We start from the raw sequence: 27831 nt of genomic DNA on the forward strand, positions 1-27831 counted from the left end.
AGTCAAACCTACGTACACGGCAAAACGCTGTGACGAAAAAAAAAAGTCAAACAAAACCGTGTAGTTTTGAAGTTTAACCCATTTCGTTGCAATTACTTAGTATCTATTGTTTTTAATGAAACTCTCTCTCTCTCTCTATATATATATATATATATGTTGATGCTAATTTCTTAACTTCAAGTCAAACATACGTACACGGAAAAGCACTGTGACGGAAAAAAAAAATCAAACAAAACCGTATAGTTTTGAAGTTTAACCCACTTCGTTGTAATTACTTGGTTGGTATCTATTATTTTCAATGAAACACTCACTCTCTCTCTCTCTCTCTGTATTGATGCTAATGGCTTGCTTGACTTCAAGTCAAGCCTATGTACACGGCAAAGCGCTATGACAAAAAACAAATCAAATAAAACCGTGTAGTTTTGAAGTTTAACCCAATTCGTTGCAATTATTTGGTTAGTATCTATTGTTTCCAACGAAATTCTCTCTCTCTCTGCGCGCACGCGCGCATTGATGCTAAGAAAAATGTTTCAAACCCCGTTTCTCTCCCACCCCCTTTGACCCCTTTCCCTTTCATTGGCTAGTTTTTGTTTTTGTTTTTCTTTTTTTTTTTTTTTTTTTACCTTCTCCTCCAATCATCGCCCGCCACCTGTGTGTAGGGTGGTGAGGGTGGTGATTGGAGGGAGTCTCTATCAATGTTGTTGATGCTAATTACTTGCTTGACTTCAAGTCAAACCTACATACACAGCAAAGCGCTTTGACAGGAAAAAAAAAATCAAACAAAAGCGTGTAGTTTTGAAGTTTAAGCCGCTTCGTTGCAATTACTTGTTTTCAATGAAAGACTTGGACTTTTCAGGCAACGACTTACTTTACTAGCCCAAATCACATTCCAGTGATAATATCATAATGTGGACCTTGAACTTATTATTATCCACAGCAATTGGACTTAGGCAGATCTGATACCATCGCCTTTCCCTTCCATCATCCATCAATGTCTTCGCTTCTTTCCTCCATTCTTCTTCTTGTCCTGTTTTTAGTAAATTGCGATGCTTTAAGAAGATATGATGGGAACTGTGATTCTTCTTCGTGTGGGAACATTCAAAACATCAGATACCCATTTCGATTTGAAGGTGATCCAGAAAATTGCGGAAAAAAGATATATGAACTGGCCTGCCACAACAATCGTCCACTGCTTAACTTATCATCCGCGGGTGATACTAAATACTACTACGTGAAGGCAATCAACTACAACAACTACACAATCCGACTCGTGGATGTGGGCATTCAACACGGAAAGTGCTCCTCCCTCCCTCTTTATTCTTTATCCTTTAGAGACTTATCTAGTGATTATAGTCCATATAGTCCATATTATCCATATAGTCCATATAGTCCATATGGATATAGTCCATATGGATGTCTTGAAACTGTAGCAGTGTTGATGGAATGTGAAAATCCAGTGAATTCTCCACTATACATGAACACCAGTAGCAGTGTTTATACTAGTTGTATTAATAAAACAGTCAAGTCTTCTTCTTCGCAAACCCATTATTATTCTTACTTTGTGTTCGGGAACTTAAGAGCGTCGGATGTGGCAGAACTGTGCAGAATAGATGAGATAGTTGCAACTACCTTGTGGTCTCCAACAACAACAACAGCAAGTTACAACTCTTCCAGTGAATTCATGGAACAGTTGGCGTATGGATTTGAGTTTTCATGGGCCAGCATTCTCTGTGAAAATTGCACAGAAGGAGAAACTTGCTCCATTGATCCTACTACCAATTACACCGTCACTTGTTTCAACTACTGGGATTCCCGATTCAAGTGGACCTTTTTATGTGCGTAAGATTTTCTGCACTTTCTTTTTCTCAATAAATCTTCTTACACAGAACCATGTGGTTAAAATTGTTTTATGTGTTTGGTTGTGTATTGATTTTGTGTCCATAATCTTCGTTAGCCAAATTACACTAATCATTCTTAAATTAATCACCCAACATAATACTCCACATATTCATCTTATCTATTAATCACAATTGTATGGAGTATCACGCGTCTATACTTCCGGATTACTAAATAATTACCCTATTTTGTCCTTTATATTATGGGCGAATTACATTAATAGCCCCTAAAGTTTGGGACTTGTATCACTTTAGTCTCTAATCTTTCAATTGTGATACATTTGACTCAGAATTTTGAATCTCGTTCAAAATAAGGACAATTGAAGATATTATTGCTCCATTTGAAGGACAAAATCGTCATATAACTTATTTTGTATTAGTTAACTTATATGTTATTTGAAATATAATGGCCTTTAGTTTGATGAATAATATTGGAACTTTTTTTGTTATAAAGTTCTGTTTGGTTTGATTTTTAGAATCTATTTTCAGAAATTTTTTCTAAGAAACTAAAAATTAAATTAGTAAAAAAAAATACATTATTTTTATATAATTTTATCTTTTGAGATGGTAGAAATAATTTTTTTAAATCATTTTTTTCATATTAGTTTTTATTTTTTCAAAAGTCAAACATAGTGATAACTTTGATATCATTATTAAATCAATCCATTAAATCAAAAAATCCAAAACTAAAAACATTAATATATTAAATATATCGATTATATATTAAAAGCTTAATAATCATTCATTGTATGATAACCATCCAAAAATATCTGTGAATAAAATATCAATAAAACATCCACCCATGACATAATCATCATCCAAACACATACTAAAAATTAATTTGGTAAAAAAATATAAAAAAATGAAAATGTAAAAGATTTATCATTTTTATATACTTTGGTGAGTAGAAACAATTTTCAAAAATTTTTTAAAAAAAATTTACATTTATTATTTTTGTCAAACTAATTTATATTTTATCAAATTGACGACTTTGCTCTTGAAATGGAACAACAATATCTTCAATTGTCCTTATTTGAAACGAGATTCAAAATTCAAAACCAAATGTATCACAATTGAAAAGTCAGAGATCAAAGTGACACAAGTCCCAAACTATAGAAACCGTTAGTGTAATTCACCCTTATATTATTTTAATCTCTACATTTTTAATTAGTTTAATTTTGACTCTTAATTTATATTTTGTGTAAATGATGGATCTAAAGGGGGCTATCGCCCCTATGATTTCAAAATAATTGAATTGTTAAAATAGTATTAATTATAATTATCTTCAAATTATAGAGATTCGTTCTCATTAACTATTTGTTTTACAAATTTTAAATGATCATCTTCTCTAGATTTTTTTAAAAATTTTAGTTGTTCCTTTGAATCTATAAAACATTGGATCAACGTATAAAATTAGAAAAAATATAGTAAAAAATTAGTTTCATAAAACTACCATTGATTACAAGTCCTATTTCCATATAATAAAATAAGGAATCAGTTAGTTATGGATCACATTCATTGATAAAGACATTATATAAGATTTTAAAGTTGATTTTATCATAGATATTTTTAATGATATGAAAGAATGTCAAGCACAACTCAAGATAGTTCACTTAGTAAATAGATTGTTTTTTTATAGTTGCCTTTTGCAACTCAATGTGGATAAAAAGAAGGGAAGCACTCTGAGGGTGTGTACCATATGTATTTTATAATTATAATAAAAAAATGGCATAATTTTAATTTTTTGAGTCATAACTAAATATATAAAAAAAATTGTCATAACTAAACACAACATAGGGTATAACTAAAGAATAAAATTAGTCTTAACTAAAGAAAAAAATAGTATAACTAAGGGTGCATATGGTACACCTTTTTTAAATAGATTTATATTAGAATTTTTCTAAAAAGAAATGTTTATATATATATATATATATTTTCATCTTATTTTTGTTTTTTATATATCAGTAAAAATTTGTTATTTGTAATTCATATATTTTCTATTTGAAATTTTTGTTAGTATTTATATGTTTGCCCCATATATGAAAATTTTGGGTGCCATTAGGCCATGCTTGTTTGGCTCTATAGGTGAGGGGATTGGACTACCAATCCCGTGGGTCTTACATAGCCCATGTTTGGTTGACAAAAATAGGAGGGGACTAGTAGTCCCATGGGACTATGAATACCCTCACATAGAGGGATTAGCTTTGCTAAATTTTGGATGGAATTAGGAAAATAATGAGGGGATTAAGTATATTTTATATAAAAAATTATTTTTTTAATTTCATTTGTTTTACCAAGTACACTTGTTTACTTTAATATTTGTTTTAATTTTTTTTAATATAGAAATAATTTATTTATTTATTTTATATAAAAATAATTTAACAATCCCATCACTAATTATCTCTCACACTATCATCAAAAACAAACACATTTTTACTTAATCCCTTCACTAACAATCCTCACATTAACAATCCATTCACTAACAATCATTTCACTAACAATCTCATCCAACCTAATCCGCCAAACAAACGTGGCCTTAGTGTGTTTAACAGAAAATGATCATTGATTTGGTTAAGAGTAACTCACTAAATTGAACAACTTTATACTTTTGCCTCTAAAAACATGATACTTGTTACTTATATGCACATTTTTAATTAAAAAAATACTAACTGTTGTAATTAGTTGGACTAAATTGAGATAAAATTATAAATTTATTATCAAAATTGAGTTAATTGAACTTACAACGATTAAAATGACACAATAACCAAAATACAATATAGAGGATGGTTGCTGTGATGCTGGTGTACTGGTTGTCCGGGGCTTGCAAGTTTGAATGGGTTGTATTGCTGGTTCTTGTGCGTGTTTCTGGTTGTGTGTGCTGTTAGGCTGTTTGTAGGCGTCCTTGTGGTGAAGTTGTTTGGCGGTGTGTGCTGTTTTTTAGTCATCTTCTAGCTGGTTTTTGCTGTGTTTTTGCTGTTGGTGGGTGTAGGAGAGGGTTCGAGAAAAGAGTTAGAAAAATTCGAAGATCTTCGAAGATCCTTAAAGAACAACTTTGAATTCTCTAGAATATGATGAGAGGCTTAAATTCTTCAATAATCTCAACTTAGGAACACAACAACAAAGGAGATGATGGAGATAAGAGATTGGGTGAAGAAGAAGGCAAAATGGCTAGAGAATAGAATAATGGCAAGGCTCTCCCATGGATCTCCCACTTTCACTCTCAAGGTTGATAATGGAGAAGGGAAATTAGTTCTTTCCCAAGAGTTAAAAATCTCCAAAATCCATCCCTTGTAAAGCTATGGGTGGGTGCTATTTATAGGCACCTCATGATGTAGGATGGAGCCCATGTGCAAGGCACATGGGGGATATTCTCTTTAACCACCTTGTCCGAGGAGGTGACCTCTCCGAGGAGGTGACTTCTCCGAGGATGAGAAAACCCCGAAGAGGAGATCAATCCCTCGGCGAACCCTTCTTCTTTGCCACACCTAACCAATGATCCCCAATCATCCCAAAGGGTCAGGGGTAGTCCCAGAGGACGTCCTGCCGCAAAATATTGCCGAGTCTCATGGACCCCCCGGGGTCGTGCCACCTCGACCCGGGTATAGGGTAGTTTAACCGAAGAGTGAATTTATCTCCACTCACCGTCCTCGGGATCGGGTCCTTTGTTCGAACTCCATTACGCCCATGACTCTGGTGCGTAGATCCCGAAAAGCTCCGAGCCCGCAAGTGTTCTGGGACTCATTAATGGAGCGGCTTCTAGATTGCGTTTGAATCCGTTTGAAGCCAAGTGCTTCGGATCTCTAGGTTCATGGATCCGAACCCTTTCGAGTCCAAGTGCCTCGGACCTCTAAGCTTGCTTAATCCCCTTTCGAGTCCGGGCCTGAGTAAGTCTCTAGGTTCGTGGATCCGAACCCTTTCGAGGCTTAGAGCCATTTAGCCCGTTTGATGGTGATAAATTCGGGCCCACCAATCTTGGACTATTGGGCCTAATTAATTTAATGGGCTCAAATTAGCCCCTCTTACATTTGCCCCTTGCATGTATGAGAAATTGTAATTTTCTCGGACATGCATAGTTTCACCTTGTCTGTCATGCTCCGCATTACGTCTTCGGGAATATTTGATCTTTACAGAGTCCATGGATAAAGCTGAGGACTCACCGTAATTTACAGATAAAATTGACAAGTAATATAAAATAAATAAATACCTTTTTTTTTTTTTTTTTTGGCAGCTGATTTGTTTTTTTACAACATGTAAATACATAAAATAAAGAAAGCACCTTTTTTTTTTTTTTTTGAAGAGATAACGGCCACACACATTTTATTTTATAGTCAAACTTTGACTTTACTTTCCTTCAACAACTTGTAAAGCTTCAAAACCACATATTCTTGGGAATACTCGGTGGCCTATTTTATATATAAATAGCCTTTTCACTTTTGAGGTCACCAGAAACACACTTTCCCTTTTTCTTTTTATATTATATATATATATATATATATTTTTTTGGTGAGGACAAAAGCCCTAATTTTCTTCTCTTTTGGCAAGACGTATTTTGTCAGGCACATACTCTCTCTCTCTCAACCGAGAGACCAAGCTGCTTCTTCTTTAAGAAAGTTCTGGTTCTATAATAACAAGGGCCGACCCCATCTGCTTCCATATACGACATCTTTTTTTCTTTTTTTTTTTCGTGCTTCATCTTCCTTACCTCACTAATTTTTTTTTTTTTTTTTTTTTACAGTTTGCACATTGTGCAGCTCCAAGCTCCGTCGTTATCGGTATTTCATCTTGGTTTAATAACGCAGCTTCTGAGCTTTGGATACACCAGATCTCGGTCCTGCTTCGCCGACGACCACCTCCACCAGTTCCAGTCGCAACTGAGCAGTGCTGACTAGCTTTCCTTGCATCGCGCAACACTCCAGTGAGCCAGATGTGGATCTCCCCTGTGCACGCTACCAGCCAGCTCGCATGGCCTGCGCGCCTTACATCCGTCAACTTCAACCTCGTTACTGCTTCCAGTCGTGCCTGGCCAGCGCCGACCACGCCGCCCACTCAACGCGGCGCCGGTCTGCCCAACTGCTCTCCTTCCATACTAAAATGGCGAATCAACAACAATTAACGACTCGGCCATGGATCCTCGAAGCTGTGTCTTTAACGGTAGTCATTCTAATAGCCGCTCACGTCTTGGCTCTGGTTTATTGGATTTACAGCTTGGCTACTGAGAAGCAGCCTCAAAGAAGAAAGGAGCACTAGATCCAGTTCAATTTATAGTAACAGAGAAGGGAATCTTCAATTCAACAGTAGTTTTGATGGTATAAATATATACTTGGAATCTATATTCTTGGCTTTTGGCATGACTAGTGCTCTGATTATATACATCTTCAAATCCTTGTTTGAGATTCGAGACTTTTATTGATGATCCTGACTTGAATAGAACTTTGATGCTGCAATTTTGTCTTGAAATAGCTATTGCCTCTATTGAATCTTGATTTGCATAAGAAATGTAGTCTTGAAATTCATGTTGACAAATCTAACGTAAATAGAATATTTGATGCTTGCATTGAAATATTGATGTCAATGGTGGAGATGTGATAGGAATGATGTCACGCTTGATACCATGTGCCAAGACCGAACCAGCCTACCATCGGCCTCTCTTTGCTGAAACTCTTCCTCCAGCTTCGGCGGTCCAATGCAAACCACACACGTCGCCCGTTCAACGCGTCGTGTGTGGTCTTGCCTAACGCTGTTCAGCTCGTCGTTGGTGTGCCCTCCTGGCTTAGCAACATTTTTCAAAGCTCCGAATACATAGATCTTGGCCTTGCTTTACACTCACTGGTTCCAGCTCCAATCACTGTTGACTTCGACGGTTCCAACGCACACCACACACGTTCGCCCTCTCAACGCAACGTGTGTGGTTGCTGACTCTTCTGTGGTACCAGCGTTGCTTCCGGCTTGAACTTGTCCGACGCCCACCACGCACGTTCGCCCACTCAACGCAACGTGTGTGGTCCTGCCAAGCCTAGCCCAGTCTTGTTGATTACAGTCTGTAAAACCTCTCTGATTTTAACTTGAATTTCCAACATCAGCTTCGGACTTCACCCCTCTAACAGTCCCAAATTTGTGAGTATGAAATTTGGCTCCCTCTTCCTCTTGTTGAATAATAAAGATGATATATTGTTGTTTGTTTAACTTGTGGATGCTTAGGAAATACATAGCTGATGCCAAAATTTTTGTGTGACCGTTGTAGTTTTACGTCGGCTTGAGAGGAACCAGCCCGGAGAGACAAAAACTTGATAGTTGCATTTTCATGAACTTGCTCAGAGTAATAAAATTGTTGTAGCTTAAATAGATAATTATTATTTGTTGATGTTGCCCCATTCTGATAATGCCTGAATCATGATCTGAAATTGATATTGTTTGTCTCATTTGTTGGCTTTGCTATTTCAGGAAAATGAATTCTTGATTGAAATCCACGACCTCGGGGCCCTTGGAACCCATACTAATGAGAGCAAGGGCTGTTCCTTGGAAGTCCGAACAAAAGCAAGACTGTCCCTCGGGAGTCCGAAGGTAGCACACACCCTACTTTGGCAAGAAAGATTCCTCTGGAATATAACCGAGTTTACCAAGCTTGCACCAACAGAAGTAAAGATTGGCTCTCAGAAGTTCGAGCGAAAATAAGGCTGTCCCCCAAAAGTCCGAGCAAAAACGACGCTGTCCCTCGGAAGTCCGAGTGGATGCGTACTTCTACTTCGACAACTAATGAAAGCAAAGGCTATCCCTCGGGAGTTCGAGTAAGAGTTCACTCTACTTTGAAAAGAAAGATCCTCGGAGCTCGTATTGATGAAATCAAGGGCTGTTCTTCGGACCCGCACTAATGAGAGCAAGAGTTGTCCCTCGGAAGGCTTTCCCTCAGAAGTCCGAGCAGAAACAAGGCTGTCTCTCGGAAGTCCGAGTGGATGCGCACTTCTACTTCGGCAGCTAATGGAAGCAAAGGCTATCCCTCGAAGCTTGCACTGATGGAAGCAAGATCTGTTCTTCGAAAGTCTGAGGCGGAGAACACACTCTACTTCAGCAAGAAAGATCCTTGAGGCTCGCACTGATGGAAGCGAGGTCTGCTCTTCGAAAGTCTGAGTGGGAGCACACACTCTACTTCAACAAGAAAGATCCTTAAAGCTTGAACTGACAGAAGTAAGGGCTTATTCTTCGGAAGTCCGAGTGGGAGCACACACTCTACTTCAGCAAGAAAGACCCTCAAAGCTTGCATTGATGGAAGCCATGACTGCTCTTCGGAGGTCCGAGTGGAAGTATACTTCTACTGTGTCAAGAAAACTCCCTTCAGGTTGGTAACTGAGTCTACCATTCCTTTTTCTTCTTTGAGGGGCAACAAAAATTGAAAACTGTTTCAAGCAACATAACACAATGAAGATATACAATGTAGAGAAAATAATTTTTAATGGAGATACATAATATGGAGGAAATAAATTTCTTCATAACATAAGAAAGATAGAACTTCATGGACAATGCAGTAAATGCAAACTGTAAATGTCATAGGTAGACTTCTTTTACGGAATGTTGACATTTGCCCCTAGAGTTACAAGATCATTTGGGAAGCTGTCACCAGCTGCTCAGGTTGTGGCCGTCATACACCATCATAGCCATGTCTTTGGATCTTTCTGTACAGACTGATATCCCCATCCCTGCAGGATTTTTCATGAATCTGTTGTAGTCGGAAACTTGCTTCTTGTTGGCCAACACACCGGGCTAGGAATCCGGTACCTCCTCGGAAGTAAAGTTCACCTTGAATAATTATGAATTGGGCAAGCTTAGCCATAGTCAATTTTCCAACTTTGCTTCTGAGTTGTTCGAGGACTTCTCCTTTCCAGTCCTCCAGAAGGCCTTTGTCTTCAGGTATTATCGAAGGCTCTATTCTCTTCTTGATAATAATTGTCGCCTCCTCCTCTGGGATATCAACTCCTGCCCCTAATGTAGCGAGGGCATCTGAAAACTTGTTGTCGGAACGAGGCACATGCTCTATTTCGACCTTCTGAAATTTGTCAAGAAGCCTTCGAACTGTTGTTCGATATGTGGCCAAGGCAGGCTCCTTTAAGACGAACTGCCCTGAAACTTGCTTCACTATCAACTTTGAGTCCCCCCGAATCCGAATCTTCTTGATACTGTGCTTCTCAGCTGCTATCAAGCCTAACATAAGAGCCTCATACTCGGCTTCATTATTCGAACAATGGAAATCCAGTTTATAAGACAAATATAACTTTTCCCCACTTTTGCTTGTAAGGACTATCCCGGTTCCTCCTTTACCTCCTGCTGCTGCTCCATCAAAGCTCAATGTCCAGAAGCTTTCCTCGGAAGCCATAGCTGCATGCACCTCTCCTCTTAATTCTTCATTCACTGGTTCATAGTCACCACTTGGAAATTGAGCAAGGAGATCAGCTAAGGCTTGGCTTTTGATCGCCTTGGGGGCTACACATGTGATCTCGAATTCACCCAGTGCTAACAACCATCTTGCCACCTTCCCGGTTAGAGCAGGCTTGCTGAGGAGGTATCAGATTGGATCACTTTTAGTAACAATCTGAATCTAGTGTGCTAAGAAGTAATGTCTGAGCTTTTGGGCAGTGAATACCAAAGCTAAACAATGTCTCTCTACCGGAGTATATCGGACTTTTGCTCCTCGAATCTTCCGGCTGATGTAATACACCGGGCGTTCTGCTCCATCTACATCTTGGACCAATAATGCCCCTATGGACTTGGGGGTTGAAGTTAAGTACAACATTAGAGGCACCCCGGGCTGCGGGGCTATCATGGTCTGAGGCGAGGTCAAGGCTGCCTTGATTCTCTCGAAGGCCTTTTGGTGCTCCTGGTTCCACTCGAACTTGGCATCTTCTTTTAACAATGAACCGAAAGGCGCAGAGATCTCTGCCAGTGCTGGGATAAACCTCCGAATATAAGACACCTTCCCGAGGAACTTCTTTAACTCCTTCTGAGAATTTGGGGGAGGCATTGCTTTGATAGACTTGACCTTGTCTTCATCTGCCTCGATACCATGCCTATGTACAAGAAACCCGAGGAACTTCCCGGCCGTCACCTCGAAAGCACATTTGAGAAGATTCATCCTCATTTTGAATTTCTGTCACCTCTTGAATACCTTCTCAAGGTCTCGGAGATGGTCTTCTTCTTTCTTGGATTTTACCACTAGATCATCAACATAATCTTCCACCTCATGATGGATCATGTCATGAAAGATTGCAGTCATAGCCCTTTGGTAAGTTGCACCGGCATTCTTGAGTCCGAAAGGCATGACTGTATAGAAGAAGTTTCCGAGAGGTGTTCTAAAAGCAGTTTTTTCTGCGTCCTCTTCAGCCATCTTAATCTGATTGTATCCACTGAATCCATCCATGAATGAGAACATCTGGTGTCCCGAGGTAGTATCCACGAGGGTGTCGATGTGAGGAAGAGGGAATTCATCCTTCGGGCAAGATTTGTTCAAATCTCGAAAGTCTACACATACTCTGATTTGGCCATTCTTCTTCTTTACTGGCACGATGTTTGCTAACCACGTGGGGTACTGTATTGGCCGGATGAAACCAGCCTGTTGAAGTTTTTCAATCTCCTCCTTAATCTTCTCTTCGAGATCTGGATGATATTTTCGAGCAGCTTGCTTAATTGGCTTGGAGTTTGGGAACACATCAAGATAGTGGGAGACTAGGTCAGGATCTAGTCCGGGCATTTCCTTATATGACCAAGCAAACACATCTGAGTATCGGCTTATCAACTTTAACAACTGTTCCCGCTTTTCTGGGCTAAGGCTCGAACTTACGAATACCGGCCTCGGTGCATCTTGTCCATCACTCAGATCTATTTCGATAAGTTGTTCGAGCTGAGGCTTCGGCCCATCTTGTATACATTCTGGAGCCACTTCAGGTTTTATTACTATATCATTGTCAGGAGGCTCTTCTTTTGACTCAGAGTCGGTGACTGAAGAAACCGACTCCCCGCACCTTCATAAATAATACACCATCTTGCCTCCTTTTCGAACTTTCATCACCTTCCGAGGAATAGGCGGACTTTCTGGTCTAGACATCGCCCGCTTACTTGATTCTGTCATCGGCTCCTTGTCATCTTTGATATCCTCCCAACAAGGAATTTTGACCCCTCGAGGCTTAGAGGTGGTGGGAACTTCTTCGACAGCCAGTTCGGTGAAGTAGATGGCATCAGAATAATGAGCTTCATGGATCTCGAACGGCCTTTCTGTAGCCTGAATTGTCACCGTCTTCTTTCCCCATTTAGCCTTAACACACTGATGATAACTTGATGGTACAGCCCCATATCTATGCATCCAGGTCCTCCCTAGAATGATGTGATAATTTGCCTCAGAATCGATAATATGGAACTTGGTGGCCGAGCGAATCTCTCCAACGGCTAAATCAACTGTTACGCATCCGATAGTAACTCTCCTTTCTCCACCGAAGCCAGTGATGACTATCGGCTGCTTCACAATGCGTTCTTCAGAGATTCCGGCTTTTTCTAGAGTAGCGCGAGTCATAATGTTGATAGAGGCTCCACTATCTAGAAAGGCCCTTTTGAACTCAACCCCGTTAATAAAAACAGTCACATAAAGCGGGCGATTGTGAGAAAAAGGATACTTTCGATCAGCCTCGGAGAAAGTAATGGCACTAGATTGCTCTTTTGCCTTCCTCGGGATAGACCCCTCAGTCGACATGCATTCCTCATGGTGTGCCTCGGCTATATTAATGATAGACTTGGTGATTTCCGTTCTTGCCTCCCTAGAAAGTCCAAGCTGGTCAAAGAACTGCTTGAACTTTACACAGTCTTGCAGGGTTTTGGCATAGTGATCCAGATCTTTTTCCACTCTTGGAGGCTCGTAGTTAACCATCTCCTCGGTCTCCTCAAAATAAGATGTCACATAAACATGGTGTCCTCCTCTTCCATAGTATTCTTCTCCTCCTTCTGGATCAAAGGGATCTTCGCCATGAGTCATAAATGTTCTGCCCTCTGGATCGAGAGCACTTCCATAGTAAACTTGCTCACCCTCTGGCTCGAGGATGTCGTCCAGATAACAGTCATCGTCATCGAGATTAGCGATAGCCTCGATCATTGGGCCTTCATAAGCTATCATAGCAACATTCTTGCCCTTGTCTCGGTGTTGAGGATATGGTTGTTCTCGGATGTCTTGAGTCCCTCGCTTTTTGAACCTCAATTCGTCTGCCTCGACTTTATCTCTGAAGATTTTCCTGAGAGTCCAACACTTCTCTGTCGGATGTTTCAATGTACGATGGTAGACACAAAATTCAGGGCTCTCACGGTCCTTTTTTGATGGCATTTCTTCAACATAAGGCAATTTTAGCTCTCCGTCAGCCACCCATTCCTTAACTAGAGCTTTCACTTCCTCGATTCCACATGGATAAGAAACATTCCCCTTTTTACCATTATATTGCTTTCTTTTCTGGCCTCTATGACCTCCTCCTTGTGAATTTTGGGTATCCGGGGCAGAGGCAGCAGCAACGATAGGTCCACGAGATGACTTGAAACTAGTCTTGTAACTAGCTTTAAATCCGGACTCCTGAGCCTGAGGAATGCTAATGTTCCGAGCTGCTTCTATTAGTGCCGAGAAGGTGGGTAGCTTGTGGTTAACTAGAAACATTTTGTACATGCTCAATGCCCCTTCTAGACAAATTTGAACCAGATAACTCTCCTCAACTGCTTCATGACAATCCACGGCCTTGTCCTGAAACCTTTTGACGTAGTCAAGGATGTCTTCACTTTCTTGTTGCTTCTCTTTACACAATGTAAGTGTGGTCACCTTCTCCGCCACTTGAAAGAACTTGGAGTGGAATTTGTTAACCATTTCCTCCCAACTTCGGACAGAGTTTGGGGCCAAATTAACATACCAACTATATGCTCGGTCGGTGAGGGACTTAGAGAATTCTCTCAGTCGGAGGATGTGGTTTGAACCATGAATACCTAGAGTCTCGATGAATCGCACAACATGTTCTCGGGCATTTCCTTGTTTGCCGTCGAACTTGATGAACTTCGGCACTGTATACCCCTCAAGGTATGGATAACTCAGCATCTCAATGGGGTAAGGCGGCTTGACGTCTGGATCAGGCAAAGAGGGTAAGGTCCTCTTGCCCCGTTCGAGATCGAACATGGCCTGCACATCGGCGAGAGTGAGAAACTGTTGAGGGAGAGAGTTTGATGGTGGTATTCCCGGGACTTGGCTTATGTACCCGAAGACTGAGCTAGGGGCGTCTTGGCCATTCTGGTGCTGCGAATTCATCATTGGTGAGGACATTTGATGATACTGGCCATCAGCGCCTATAGACAAGCCAGTTGGTGATGGGATATTGAATTGAGGCCCATAGAGTCCACCGCACGGCACCGCTATACCGAGTTATGCTTGCAGATTTGTTGTCGGCACCAAAGGAGGCCCGCTTGGTGCTTGGGTAACATTCACTGGTGGCGTAACAAGATTAGGTACGGGCATAGCTCCCTTTTGCGCCATCATGCTCCTTATGTTTTCCTGGACACCAGCAGTCGTTGGAGTGCCATTCATTACACCAGAAACTCCCCTAGTCACCATTGGATCTTGGCTCGGCACGCCATGGAGCCCGGGCATGGGCAAACTGCTGCCGCCTACTGTGGTTTGAGCATGTGTTACTGTGGCTGTGTTGCCATGAGCCACAGGTTGATTGGGGCCTGCTTCTCCTTGGATTTGATTTTGCGCTCCGGCGGGAATAACTCTACCACCCGTTTGATTTCCGTTTGGCGCCGGTACAAAATTAGAACTCATCACTAACATGGTGTGAGTGAGATTCTGAAGAGTGGTAAGAATCTCTTGCTGAGTATTTTGAAGTCCTTGAATGGCTTCAAGCAAAAGTGGTTGATCTGGAGCCATGGTTCTGTCATCACCACCATTAGAGGATCCTTGTTGGTGAACTTCATCTTCTCCCGCCATCCTTGTTGGAGTTGTGTGGATTCCAGATCTCGTTGAGACCATTAACCAATCTGCCTCCCCAGCAGAGTCGCCAAAATGTAGGAGAGGGTTCGAGAAAAGAGTTAGAAAATTCGAAGATCTTCGAAGATCCTTGAAGAACAACTTTGAATTCTCTAGAATATGATGAGAGGCTTAGATTCTTCAATAATCTCAACTTAGGAACACAACAACAAAGGAGATGATGGAGATAAGAGATTGGGTGAAGAAGAAGGCAAAATGGCTAGAGAATAGAATAATGGCAAGGCTCTCCCATGGATCTCCCACTTTCACTCTCAAGGTTGATAATGGAGAAGGGAAATTAGTTCTTTCCCAAGAGTTAAAAATCTTCAAAATCCATCCCTTGTAAAGCTATGGGTGGGTGCTATTTATAGGCACCTCATGATGTAGGATGGAGCCCATGTGCAAGGCACATGGGGGATATTCTCTCTAACCACCTTGTCCGAGGAGGTGACCTCTCCGAGGAGGTGACTTCTCCGAGGATGAGAAAACCCCGAAGAGGAGATCAATCCCTCGGCGAACCCTTCTTCTTAGCCACACCTAACCAATGATCCCCAATCATCCCAAAGGGTCAGGGGTAGTCCCAGAGGACGTCCTGCCGCAAAATATTGCCGAGTCTCATGGAGCCCCCGGGGTCGTGCCACCTCGACCTGGGTATAGGCTAGTTTAACCGAAGAGTGAATTTATCTCCACTCACCGTCCTCGGGATCGGGTCCTTTGTTCGAACTCCATTACGCCCATGACTCTGGTGCGTAGATCCCGGAAAGCTCCGAGCCCGCAAGTGTTCTGGGACTCATTAATGGAGCGGCTTCTAGATTGCGTTTGAATCCGTTTGAAGCCAAGTGCTTCGGATCTCTAGGTTCGTGGATCCGAACCCTTTCGAGTCCGAGTGCCTCGGACCTCTAGGCTTGCTTAATCCCCTTTCGAGTCCGGGCCTGAGTAAGTCTCTAGGTTCGTGGATCCGAACCTTTTCGAGGCTTAGAGCCATTTAGCCCGTTTGATGGTGATAAATTCGGGCCCACCAATCTTGGACTATTGGGCCTAATTAATTTAATGGGCTCAAATTAGCCCCTCTTACAGTGGGATAGTCCTCTGTTAGTGGTTATGCTGTGGGATAGTCATCTGTCTCATGCTTGAGAAATGGGAAGGCTGGCTATCTGTTTTCATTAGTATGGGAAGGTCGTTTGGTCTGTTTCAACAGATTGGTCTGCTTTCATTAGAATGGGAAGGATGTTGGTTTGTTGCTGCCTTCATCAGTAGTGTAGGCTATGTTGATTAGTGTTTTGATCAGAATTGGGTAATGCCTTCTGTGTTGTCTTTTCTTTTCCTCTCTTCTGTTGGTTTCTCACCAACTGGGAGCTGGGTGCTTTTAAGCCCCAAACTCCTTTTTATTGATGTAATCTTTCGTTCCTTGTTTGTTTCATCAATAAAATTTCTTTGCCGATCAAAAAAAAATATATTTTGCCCATCTTTTTTTGGTAGCAGTAAGAAAAGAAAAATAGGAGCTTTTCATTTTGGTTTTTTATTTTCACAAATTGTTAGGTGTGCATGGATCGGTTTGATCCGAGTTCACACTAAACTCATACCCAAACCAATTATTAGAATCAATTCAAAAATTTTGGATCTATGACTAAACCAATCTTTCATTAAATTCAAACTAAACTAACAAACAAACTCAATATAACTTGAGTTACTTTGGATTGGAACGCGATTCCACTTCACTAAAAATAAGTGAATAATTTATTTTTGAAAAAAGTAGCCTCCATTTCAATCTTCCATCATTATAAGTCATATATTTTTGTAAGTAAATAAATAATCAACAATAAAAGTTTACAATAAACAAGTCTGGGTCATTTTAACATAATTCAAAAGAAAGCACAGCATTATTTCAAGTTCTAATACAAGCTAAATACCATAAACATTCACCATAATTCCAATACAAATATACGATGGTTATAAAAAAAGAAAAAGTCTGATTTGTTTGTTTTTTTTCCTCTGACATGGCATGATTAGATACAGCAATATCTACCTTAGTATTTACTTCATACTAATTATAAGAAAACAACTTAGCATAAATATACTCTTATTAATATATGTAAGTTTGGGACTTGGGTTGGCTCAATTTAAACATGTCCTAAATCAAGAACCAAATCAATCCTATCGAATCCATGATTTTAAGACATAGAACCGAACAATAATATCGAAAAAAGAAAAAAAAAAACCAGCGGATAGAGGTTAGTTTTCCGAGTTTTTTTTGTATACCTCTAATTTCTACTCAAATTCAAAATTCTACTGAATGTTAGTCCAAAACTTTGTTATCTTCAAACAAGATTTTTTTACGAAAAAGAGATTTATAAATATTTTCTGCAAAAGGAATACTAGGTGCACAGAAATAAAGCACATAAATAAATGTTTACAGGCAAATTCAATGTGTGAACCCGCCACAGCAAAAATCCACAGAGTTTGTGTACATTGTTTTTTTTTGGGGTTTATTTCTGCACATTGATTTTTTCTGTTTCTATAATTTAACAGGCACCTAAACTGATGTTTAAAGGCCAAAAAATGTAAGGCTGTCATGTAACATATTGTGTCTGGGGATTAGCCTCAAAGATTTTATTTTGTTTTTTATTTTTTATATTCTTTTTAAGGGAGAGAGAGAGAGAGAGAGAGAGAGAGAGAGAGAGAGAGAGAAAGAGAGAGAGAGAGAGAGAGAGAGAGAGAGAGAAATACCTTAAACTATCCCCTCAGTTTTCTTTTTTTCTATTTTTTTTTAAGATTAATGACTTCAGTTTGCTAACATAATTTTTTTGTCCAAAAAAAATTCAGATCGCTTGGAGATGATTGCCACCAGTAAGCACTCTTCTGTTTACCTTTTTTTTTTTTTGAAACTGCCTTGGTCACTTCGCTGAATCTTTGGTACATTTTTTCTTTCAGATATTGTCCTTCCTTCACTAATAATCACAGGTAACATTTCTTCTTTTTACTATAACGCTCGAAAATATGAAGTTAAGGCTGTCTTTGTTTTATTGATTTGGGAAGAGATTTGGAAATAAAAAGGGAAAAGATAGGTAAAATGCTAATAAAATATTATTTCACCTACGTTTATTAACCTTGTCCCTGTCCAAATCCCTCCCAAAATCTATGAATCAAACATAACCTAAAAGACATGAAGAACCAAAATCCAATAACAAAAGATAGAAGAATTCGACGTACGATTCTATTGGTAGAGAAAAACGATTTCTTCTTCTTCTTATTTGTTCATGTTTTGATCTCCCTGGGCAGGAAAAATACTTGGAGTCAGAGCTTCAGGTGGGATGCTATGCTTATTCGCATTTTTAATCTATAAGTTTCGGACAAGGCATTTATCAATGTTTGATACCATTGAAGGTTTCTTACAAAGTCAGAATAACCTCATGCCTATTAGGTACTCTTATTGGAACATTAAGATGATGACCAAAGGTTTCAAGGACAAGTTGGGGGAAGGAGGCTTTGGTTGTGTATACAAAGGAAAACTTCGGAGTGATCATATTGTGGCAATAAAGATATTAAATAAGCCCAAAGCTAATGGCCAAGATTTCATCAATGAAGTTGCTACCATTGGAAGAATTCATCATGTCAATGTGGTACAACTAATCGGATTTTGTGCTGACGGATCTAAGCGTGCTCTTGTCTATGACTTCATGCCTAATGGGTCTCTTGAAAAGTACATTTTTTCCCAAGAAGGAAATATCTCCTTGAGTTGCAAGCAAATGTATGAGATTTCTCTTGGCGTGGCCCGTGGGATTGAATATTTGCATCGGGGTTGTGATATGCAAATTTTACATTTCGACATCAAGCCTCACAACATTCTTTTAGACGAGAATTTCACTCCAAAAGTTTCCGACTTTGGGCTTGCGAAATTGTATCCAACAGATAATAGCATTGTGTATGTGACTGCAGCAAGAGGAACAATGGGCTACATGGCTCCAGAATTGCTCTACAAAAACATTGGACGCGTTTCCTACAAAGTTGATGTTTATAGTTTCGGAATGTTGTTGATGGAAATGGCAGGTAGAAGGAGGAACTTGAATGCATTTGCTGATCATACAAGCCAAATTTACTTCCCTTCTTGGGTTTATGACCAATTTAAAGAAGGGAAGGACGTGGAAATGGGAGAGAGCACAGAGGAAGAAAGGCAGATGATAAGAAAAATGATAATAACAGCATTATGGTGCATACAAATGAAGCCTGATGATCGTCCTGCAATGAATAAAGTTGTAGAAATGCTTGAAGGAAATATTGAACTTGTGCAAATGCCTCCGAAGCCTTTCCTAACTCCTCAAGAGATGCCAACTGAAGATAACTGAATGAACCCCTTTCCTAACTCCAATAATTTAGAATGATAAATGTTATACTATTGCAATAGTATGTATGTACTATATTAAGGGAAAAGGGGGGGGGGGGGGGGCGCGAAATCCTCACAATAATAAATTAGGCAGTAAATCTTCTTCCAGACATGATTGTTTCATAAATTTATATCCTCCATATAAAATAGTAAAATTTTAATAAATTTATTTTGCAGTGTAACGAAATCTAATTGGTTTGGCACTATTTAGCAGAAAAATGCTCAAACAATGCTCAGGGGAAATGTTCAAACAAAATATATAAATTTATATATTTATTATGTATTATATAACATTTATTTCAAAAGTTTGAATGTAGATTAATGCTTTATAAATCTGTATTAGTTTTATTTCATTATTAATTAATTTGTCCAAACTTGTAAAGTGTATTGGAGTCTAAAAACAAATGACACATTTGGACACGTGCCTAACAAGTATTGGGACGCATGAGTGTTGATGTTCACCTGTCCGACACACATTTAGTACCAGTCCTGCGTTTTTTAGGTGATGAGAGTATGGTGTGGCTGGCCTTTTAGACTAAACAACTAGATATTGACAGTGAAGAAGAAGAAGAAGGAGAAATGGAAAGCAAATAAGAAGAAAGAACAGGCAATATATACTTTCTTATCTCTCTCTCTCTCTCTCTTTTCTTTCTTTCTTTTTTTCTCTTCTGGTGCAGCTTTTGTATCTGCTATTCTCAAATTGTGTCACTGTTAAAAGTATTGTATTGGCATGAGGCTGCGTATGTTGTAGCCCTACCTGGCTTTGAAGCCTTCGTTTCTGCTATTCTCAAATTTAATTTTTTCTGCAGATAAACAAAGTTAATCAAGGTTATGAGTTAAATTGTGGAGTAGATTTTAGACATTAATTTTAGTGCCTAATGTGAGAGGGTTGTGGCCGGACTGCAGGATCTAATTGAGGAAGCAAAGAAAGTCTGACAAGGTTTTGGAAGAAAAGATGTGACATGGTGAACCTCTTTATGCTTTGATCTACTGACAAAAAAAAAAACTCTAGATTCTTTAATCTAGCTACTAGTTTAGTTAAGGTTTGTGTGTAGGATATACATGTTACTAACCCTTTCTTTAAGGGGATTTATGAAACTAAGATTTACTTTAAGGGGCATTTGATGCTCATATCTTCATCAATCATATAGACCTTGAGCATAATTTGCATGGTTGTCCTATTTTATCACTGTTACTCTGAAGACTGTAATCCTTTATTGCCTTTAATGGAATATATGCTGTGCCATGGTAATGACTTGGTGTTTTCAGAAATATTGTCTATAACCATAGAAGCATAGTCACCCCTTTTTATTTCGAGACATTTGAAGGAAAATCAAGGAGAATGATATCTTCAATCTTGTGCAATTACCTGTTTTAATTTCTCAAAAAATTATATCGAAAATTTGAAGCTTTTTTTTATTTTTTTATATGGCTTGTTGAACTATAGTATACAAGAGTTTTATCTAATTATCATCCTAACAATCTCTGTTTACTTTTATAGGATATAATTTCTTATTTTCCACATAATTTAAAAAAATTGAGGCATGTTTCTTTGATGGCTTATGGATCTTTATAAAGACAGTGACAGTAAATCAGTTTCACTGTTTCATTCTATGTTTTTAGATGGCATAAGACTATTCTTGTTCAAAGATTATAATGGTTAGTTATGGTCTGAGATGAGCAGCTAAGAATGGTCAGAGCATATTTGGGAAACAAAAAGGTAACATCCAGTTTTTCCTGCTTGCTTCCAGTCAAGAGGAGAACTAGTCGTTGGACCACACACCACTCCTTCTATAAATTTTTGAGTCCCCTCATCAAGCAGACTAGGAAATCATTTAATAATAGGTTTTTTTATTATTTGGCACAACTCGATGAATTTAGTAAAACCTTTTAAGATAACAATATGAGGGAAGTTCCCACTAGGTAACAACAACTCGACTTAATCCTACCTAAGCATATTCATATTATGTCACTGAGGACTTGGTGTGAAGCCTTGAAGCCCTTCTCATGGGTAAACCTCAGGTTCCTTGGGTCCTTGGAATTTTAAAATGTTTCACATTTTACTATTTTAATAGTTGAATAAAGTACATGAAGCTGATGAGAACATTCGTAAATGTAATATATCTTGAATTACTAAGGGCATCTCTATTGGTGTAGTGTTTTTTGTGTTATTTTCAACAAAAGTGCATTTTATATAGATTGTTATAAGCTGCTGTACTAGTGTGTAGTATTTACTGTGCTAAAATAGCACAGATACTTCAACAATGTAAATTTGTGTGTGCGCGCGTGTTTTTTCCCACTACCTATCAATCACAAACTTAAGTCAAAGTTACAAAATAAATAAAAATTGTTAAACAAAATAAAACACAAGACATAATCATTTAAAATTATAAAATAGAAATAAAAATAAGGTATGATTTCTATCAAAATCAGAGTTTGTTGAGAATATTATTACCCCACAAAGCGAAAACTCGAATCTTCTGCTATTTTGTTCTTTCTATGCAATTCCTTTTTCACCTCTCTTCCATTAAGCCTTTGAGTTCTTGCAGAATCAACTCCACAATCAATTGGATCTTGATTGGAATCTAGATAAATCGGTGAAAAAGAATCTTGGTGAGGATTCAATCGATAGGTGAAGATTTCAATTGCTTAATTTATTTGATTAATAATGAAACAGTAATAAATTAGTGATAAATTAAACTCCAATTATATTGATATAGTTGTAATTTTATTTTTTTAAAACAATCATATAGTCAAAGGTGTAGTATAAAATAGCATTGTGCTATATGGTGTGTCAAATTTGGCATAGGAAATAGGACTACAATATTTTAAGACAACAAATACAACACTGCTGGAGTGAATGTTTTAGTTACAATATCAACTTTCTTGGGTGCTGTTAAGAATGTCGTAATTCATTTGTGGGACAAGTCCTTGCCAAGAGCCTTCTGCTGCCAAGGCCTTTCTAACTAATAACACTGATTAGATATGTATATTTTGTTGCTTTCCAATGCATAGTACAATAATAGCAAATGAAAACAAAACATTTCAAAGCCTATACACCAGATGTATTATTTTCACACAATTGTTCCTATTCTGATTGATAGAAACAAGATTTCTACCAGATATACAAACCGATAAAAAGTCCAACACAAACAACACTAATTTGATTCTCTCACTCAGATTCAGTTTCAGTTTCAGATTCAGAAATGACTTCTAACTTGCTGTCAAAAGACTTTCGATCCCTAGCAGTCATTTGATTTGTGGTGGTAAATGGATTGGGTGGCATAGTCAGAGTGTCTCCATCATCTCCTTCCAACATTTGAACCACAACTTTCATTGAAGGCCGGTCTCCTGGGTACCACTGAATGCACCAAAGTCCCACAATTATTAGTTTCTTCACAATCTTAGTATCTCCATCTTCCTCAATCACAATCCCTTGTTCTTCTTCATGATTTAAACGGTTATAGATCCATTCAGGGAAGTAAACTTCGCTTATGTTCTGTGTTGTAACATGGGTATTCTTCCTCCCTCCAACCATAGACATCTGACTTGTATGACACGTTCCCAAAGTTCCTAGAGAACACTTCAGGTGCAATATAGCCTATGGTGCCCCTAGCAGCAGTCATGGATATGGCACTTTGTTCTTTCGAACACAACTTGGCTAGACCAAAATCAGAGATCTTGGGATTGAAGTTGTGGTCCAACAAGATGTTATGAGGTTTAATATTGAAATGAAGGATTCTTTGATCACACCCTTGATGAAGATATTCAATACCTTTGGCTATGCCAAGAGCAATACCTTGTAGCTTCTCCAAACCAAATGAACATTTTTCCTGATTAGATGATATAAACTTCTCTAACGAATCATTTGGCAAGTACTCATAAACGAGAGCTCTTTTAAATCCATCAGCACAGTATCCAACCAGGCGAACCACATTGATGTGGTGGATTCTGCCTAATGTTCCCACTTCGTTGATGAAGTCGTCCCCATTCCCCCTGACATCGTTGAGGATCTTGGCTGCAATGTGGATGTCATTGGAAAGTTTTCCCTTGTACACTGTTCCAAAACCTCCTTGGCCTAGTTTTTCCTTAAAATTGTTAGTAATTTTCTTAATCTCGGCATAAGTGTATCTAGTAGGTTTGAGAGTTATGTAATCCTCCAAAAATCTTTCAATTTTTACTTGATCCTCTTTCTTTAATTTATTTGATCTGTGGACAAAATATATTGTGACCATGACTACAAGAAGAAGAATCAAGCCGGGTGGTATCACACCTGCAATTTTAACCAACAAAAATTAGGAGTGAAAATTCCTTCTCCAGAAAAAGAAGAAAAAAAAAAAAAAAAAAATCACGGGAGGGTAGACAGATAATTCACCTTTAAGCACTAGGATTTTTGTTTCAACTGTAAAAGATAGACATGACCAGAATGTTTGTCATTCATAAAAATATATAATGTTTCTTATCTATAATTTATTTCCTAAAAGTTTTCAAGATATATGTAAGCTCTCTTTCAGTTGTCAACAAGGATCATAATTTGTAGAGATATCTGATAGATACTCCAATGAGTCTCATGACAGCTGAAAATCACGATTAATTTGTAGGCTTAAGTGACTCCTAACTGAAAGTAAAACACAAGGGAAAACTAATAGAGGAAGGAGTACTTGAAATACCAGTAGTAATTGGTGGTGGGTTATGTATGTTATTGTCAAAGCATTCAATTTCATCATGTTTCCTGCTGCTGTTGTTGCTGTTATTCCTCCTCCTCAATCTACAACACTTGCCTATTTCTTCACACCTCCCACATATGGGCTTGGACCAACTCATTCGAAGTTCATTAGTATCTAAATCAGGAGAACCATATAGAGGGGAATCTATTGATGTTACTGTATATAACTTTCCGCAAGATAATAGGAACTGCTGGATTAAAATTCAATGCCTCCTCATCCTCATACTCATTTGTCACTTTCTTCAAGTCAACATCCTCTTTGCAGAGCCGGCCCTGGCCAAAGGCAAGCCAGGCAGCCGCCTTGGGCCCCCAAATTTCGATAAATTTTAAGGACTCCTGAAAAACTCTTATGGTGTTAATAGGTTTAAAAATATATGTCCAAATCAACTAATTTAATTTCACAATCTAAATTTAAGGTTTTTAGAGCATGTTTAACTCTTTATTTTTTCCCAATTTAATTTGATTATAGATTTGAGTACAAACTTGATTTACATAAATGATTTTTTTTTTACTTATACATGAAGGGCCCCAATTTTAAGACTCCGCCTTCGATCTCAAAAATCCTATCGCCAGCCTTGTCTCTATCTTCATGTCAAATTCCTCATTCTGTCTCTATCTTCAAGCAGTGTGTGACAAAATCAAAACAAAACTGCCATAGTTTGAAGTTTAACCCACTTCGTTGCATTTACTAGGCTGGTATCATTTTCTATGTGACTATTTTAATTTCGAGCAACGAAATAGTTGGCCAAATCACATTCCAGTGATAATATAATAGAGGTGATGTGAGTATATGGTTTGATTTGGTTCGGTTCAATTTAGGAACAAATCAAGAACCAAACCACTACTTACGATTCAACTCTCTGAAATTTAGAACCAAACCAAATTATAAAAATTTTAAAACCAAATCAAACCGAATCAATAAAACGCGGTTCGATTTGGATTAAAGCCACGATTCTCACAAAATATTGATTACAACTTGCTCAAATGTCAAACAATATGCCGTTAGTTTTCAAACAAAAATTATTTAAATAATGAAGAGTGATGGAGACCCCCTCCAATCACCACCCCCACCACCCCACACACATGTGGCAGGTGGTGATTGGAGGACAAGGGAAACAAAAAAAAAGAAAAGAAAATCCAACCAATGAGAGAGAGAGGGAGTCAAAGGGGGTGGGAAAAAAAGGGGGTCTTAGACATTTTTGTTAAATAATTATATAGAAGTAATTTTACCACTAATTACAAGCCTAAGTCTACTTTTCTTAAATTTGGATACTTTTTTAGGTAACATAAGTTGCAGAAAGTTATTAATAACTTGTGTATATGTGGTGGGGGTATTAATCAAGTAGTTGGGGGTATTATTAACAAAATATATATATTTAAACGGTTTGATTAGGACCCATTGAGAAAACTAAACTAATCCTTACAATCCAGTTTACAATTTTTTTTATTTTTTTATTTATTTTTTATTTTTTTGATATTTTTCCTTAGCCCTTTAATATAATATTATAACACAAGCCTTGAAATTACTAGCCACAACAAGGGGATTTGGGCAACTGCAAACAGACTCACTCTGATATGATTTCCCTTCCCTTCTCTTCCCTTCCATCATCCATCCATGTCTAGGCTTCTTTTCTTCATTCTTCTGTTTGTCCTGTTTTTAGTGAACTGTGATGCTTTAAGAACAAGTGATAGGAACTGTGATTCTTCTTGTTGTGGGAACATTCAAAACATCATATACCCATTTCAATATGAAGATGACCCAGAAAATTGCGGAAACAAGAGATATGAACTGGCCTGCCACAACAATCGTCCACTGCTTGACTTATCATCTGCGGGTGGTCCTAAATACTACTATGTGCAGACAATCAACTACAACAACTACACAATCCGAGTCGTGGATATGGGCATTCAAAATGGAAGTTGCTCCTCCCTCCCTCTTTATTGTTTATCCTTTGAAAACTTTACTGGTCCTGCTTTTTCTTATGATGATTATAATTCATATGGTTCATATAATCCAGATGAGTTCCAATGGGAGTTTCCCTGTCTTGAAGCTGTAGCAGTGCTGGTGGAATGTGAAAATCCAGTGAATTCTCCACTATACATGAACACTAGTAGTACTACTTATACTAGTTGTATTAATAAGTCTTCTTTGCATACCCATTACTACTCTTACTTTCTGTTTGGAAACTTGAGAGCATCAGATGTGGCTGATCTGTGCAGAATAGATGAGATAGTTGCAGCTACCTTGTGGTCGCCTTTACCTCCAACAACAGCAGCAGCAGCAGCAAATTATTACTTTTCCAGTAACTTCATGGAATTCCACGCACAGTTAGCCTCTGGATTTGAGCTTTCGTGGGCCAAAATTCCATGTGAAAATTGCTCAAGAGGAGGCAGTTGCTTCATTGATCCTATTACCAATTACACTGTCACTTGTTACAACTTCTGCGATTCCCAAATCAAGTTGACCTTTCTATGTGCGCAAGATTTTCTCTTACATAGCATGATTAGATATAGCAATATCTACCTTACACTACAAGAAAATGGGGCTTAAAAGACGGAACTATTTGCGACGGTACACTTGCCGTCGCAAAAAGTGACTTTTTGCGACGGTAAAAAATGCCGTCTCAAAAAACAGAGTATTTGCGACGGTAGAAAAATACCGTCTCAAAAAACAGAGTATTTGCGACGGTTGAAAAATACCGTCGCAAAAAACAGAGTATTTGCGACGGTAAAAAATGCCGTCTCAAAAAACAGAGTATTTGCGACGGTAGAAAAATACCGTCGCAAAAAAAGAGAGTATTTGCGACGGTATTTTCTGCCGTCGCAAGTACTCTTCTTTTTTGAGACGGTATTTTTCTACCGTCGCAAATACTCTGTTTTTTGAGACGGTATTTGTTACCGTCGCAAATACTCTGATTTTTTGAGACGGTATTTTGTACCGTCGCAAAAAGTCACTTTTGTGGTTTTTTTTTTTTAAGTGAATATTTTTAAATTTTTAAATATTTTTTTTAGATGCACTTTACTTAAATGTATCTAAAAAAAAAAATTATGAAAAAATATTTTTAAAAATTAATAAATACATACAAATATAAAAAAAAATGTATTGAATTATTGTATTTCTTTTGTATTTTTGGTATTTAGTGAATTTTTAAAAGATTTTTTTACTTTTTAGGTGTATTTATGTTAGGTGTGTCTAAAAATTTAAAAAATTAAATATTAAAAAAATTCAGTAAAAATAATATAACACGGAAAACAAGAAAGTATAATTTTCTCAAAAGAGTTTTTGAAAAACTCTAACCTAACATAGTGATTGTGGTTTTGAGACAGCTTCATATATATACAGTCACAAAATAGTTTGAATAAATTCAATGGTATTTTTCTGTCACAAAAAAAATAAAAAAAACGATGTCGTCTTACTCTTTTAATATAACATCTCTTTTCATTCATTTTTTCATCTTCCTGTCTCTCTGTATTTATCTCTCTCTGTTCTCTTTATCTCTTTCACTCATCACTCTTCTTTCTCTGTCTGTCTGTGTATCTCTCTCATTTTCTCTCTGTGTCTCTCGCATATCTTTCTTCTCTCTATCTCTTATGTCTTCTCTCTTTATCTCTCTCGCTCATCTTTCTTCTCTCTATCTCTCTCATTTATTTTTTTTTCTCTCTCTCTCTATCTCTCTCGCCCATCTCTCTTTTTTTGTGTCCCTCTCTCGCTCATCTCTTTTCGCTCTATTTCTCTCTTTTTGTCTATCTTTCGCTCATCTCTTGTTTCTCTCTCTTTTTCTATCTCTCATTTTCTCTCTCTCTC

At 38.1% G+C, this 27831-nt stretch overlaps 2 protein-coding genes and 1 pseudogene across 4 annotated transcripts; 2 read left to right on the forward strand and 1 right to left on the reverse strand.

Moving 5' to 3' along the window:
- Positions 1-177: 177 nt before the first annotated feature.
- On the forward strand, positions 178-19465 carry LOC114293289 (PR5-like receptor kinase). 2 transcript variants are annotated; one of them, XM_082883500.1, is made up of 5 exons: positions 178-1839; positions 17743-17766; positions 17851-17880; positions 18199-18225; positions 18341-19465. In XM_082883500.1, exons 1-5 carry the CDS (start codon positions 992-994, stop codon positions 19260-19262), a joined length of 1851 nt encoding a protein of 616 aa, XP_082739626.1. In that variant the 5' UTR covers positions 178-991; the 3' UTR covers positions 19263-19465. The 2 variants fall into 2 exon arrangements, with proteins under 2 accessions (XP_082739626.1, XP_082739625.1); XM_082883499.1 differs by having other exon boundaries at positions 178-1835; positions 18199-19465.
- Positions 19466-22156: 2691 nt separating this feature from the next.
- LOC114297511 (rust resistance kinase Lr10 pseudogene) lies at positions 22157-24205 on the reverse strand (annotated as a pseudogene). The gene is made up of 2 exons (XR_014337168.1): positions 23676-24205; positions 22157-23573 (listed from the first exon to the last, which is right to left on the reverse strand). The product of XR_014337168.1 is annotated as a rust resistance kinase Lr10 pseudogene (transcript).
- A 1167-nt stretch (positions 24206-25372) lies between these two features.
- On the forward strand, positions 25373-26577 carry LOC114265568 (uncharacterized). The gene has a single exon (XM_082885518.1). It carries the CDS (start codon positions 25642-25644, stop codon positions 26575-26577), a length of 936 nt encoding a protein of 311 aa, XP_082741644.1. The 5' UTR covers positions 25373-25641.
- Positions 26578-27831: the final 1254 nt, after the last annotated feature.

This window comes from Camellia sinensis, chromosome 8 (assembly GCF_055761805.1).
Source record: "Camellia sinensis isolate YWXY chromosome 8, ASM5576180v1, whole genome shotgun sequence".
Classification (NCBI taxonomy): Eukaryota; Viridiplantae; Streptophyta; class Magnoliopsida; order Ericales; family Theaceae; genus Camellia; species Camellia sinensis.

Coding starts and splice junctions, on each gene's coding strand:
- LOC114265568 (XM_082885518.1), top strand. CDS start 25,642: ATGTCTAGGCTTCTTTTCTTCATTCTTCTGTTTGTCCTGTTTTTAGTG.
- LOC114293289 (XM_082883499.1), top strand. CDS start 992: ATGTCTTCGCTTCTTTCCTCCATTCTTCTTCTTGTCCTGTTTTTAGTA. Junction 17,767..17,850: donor CTTGGAGATGATTGCCACCA/GTAAGCACTCTT, acceptor TTTTTCTTTCAG/ATATTGTCCTTCCTTCACTA. Junction 17,881..18,198: donor TCCTTCACTAATAATCACAG/GTAACATTTCTT, acceptor CTCCCTGGGCAG/GAAAAATACTTGGAGTCAGA.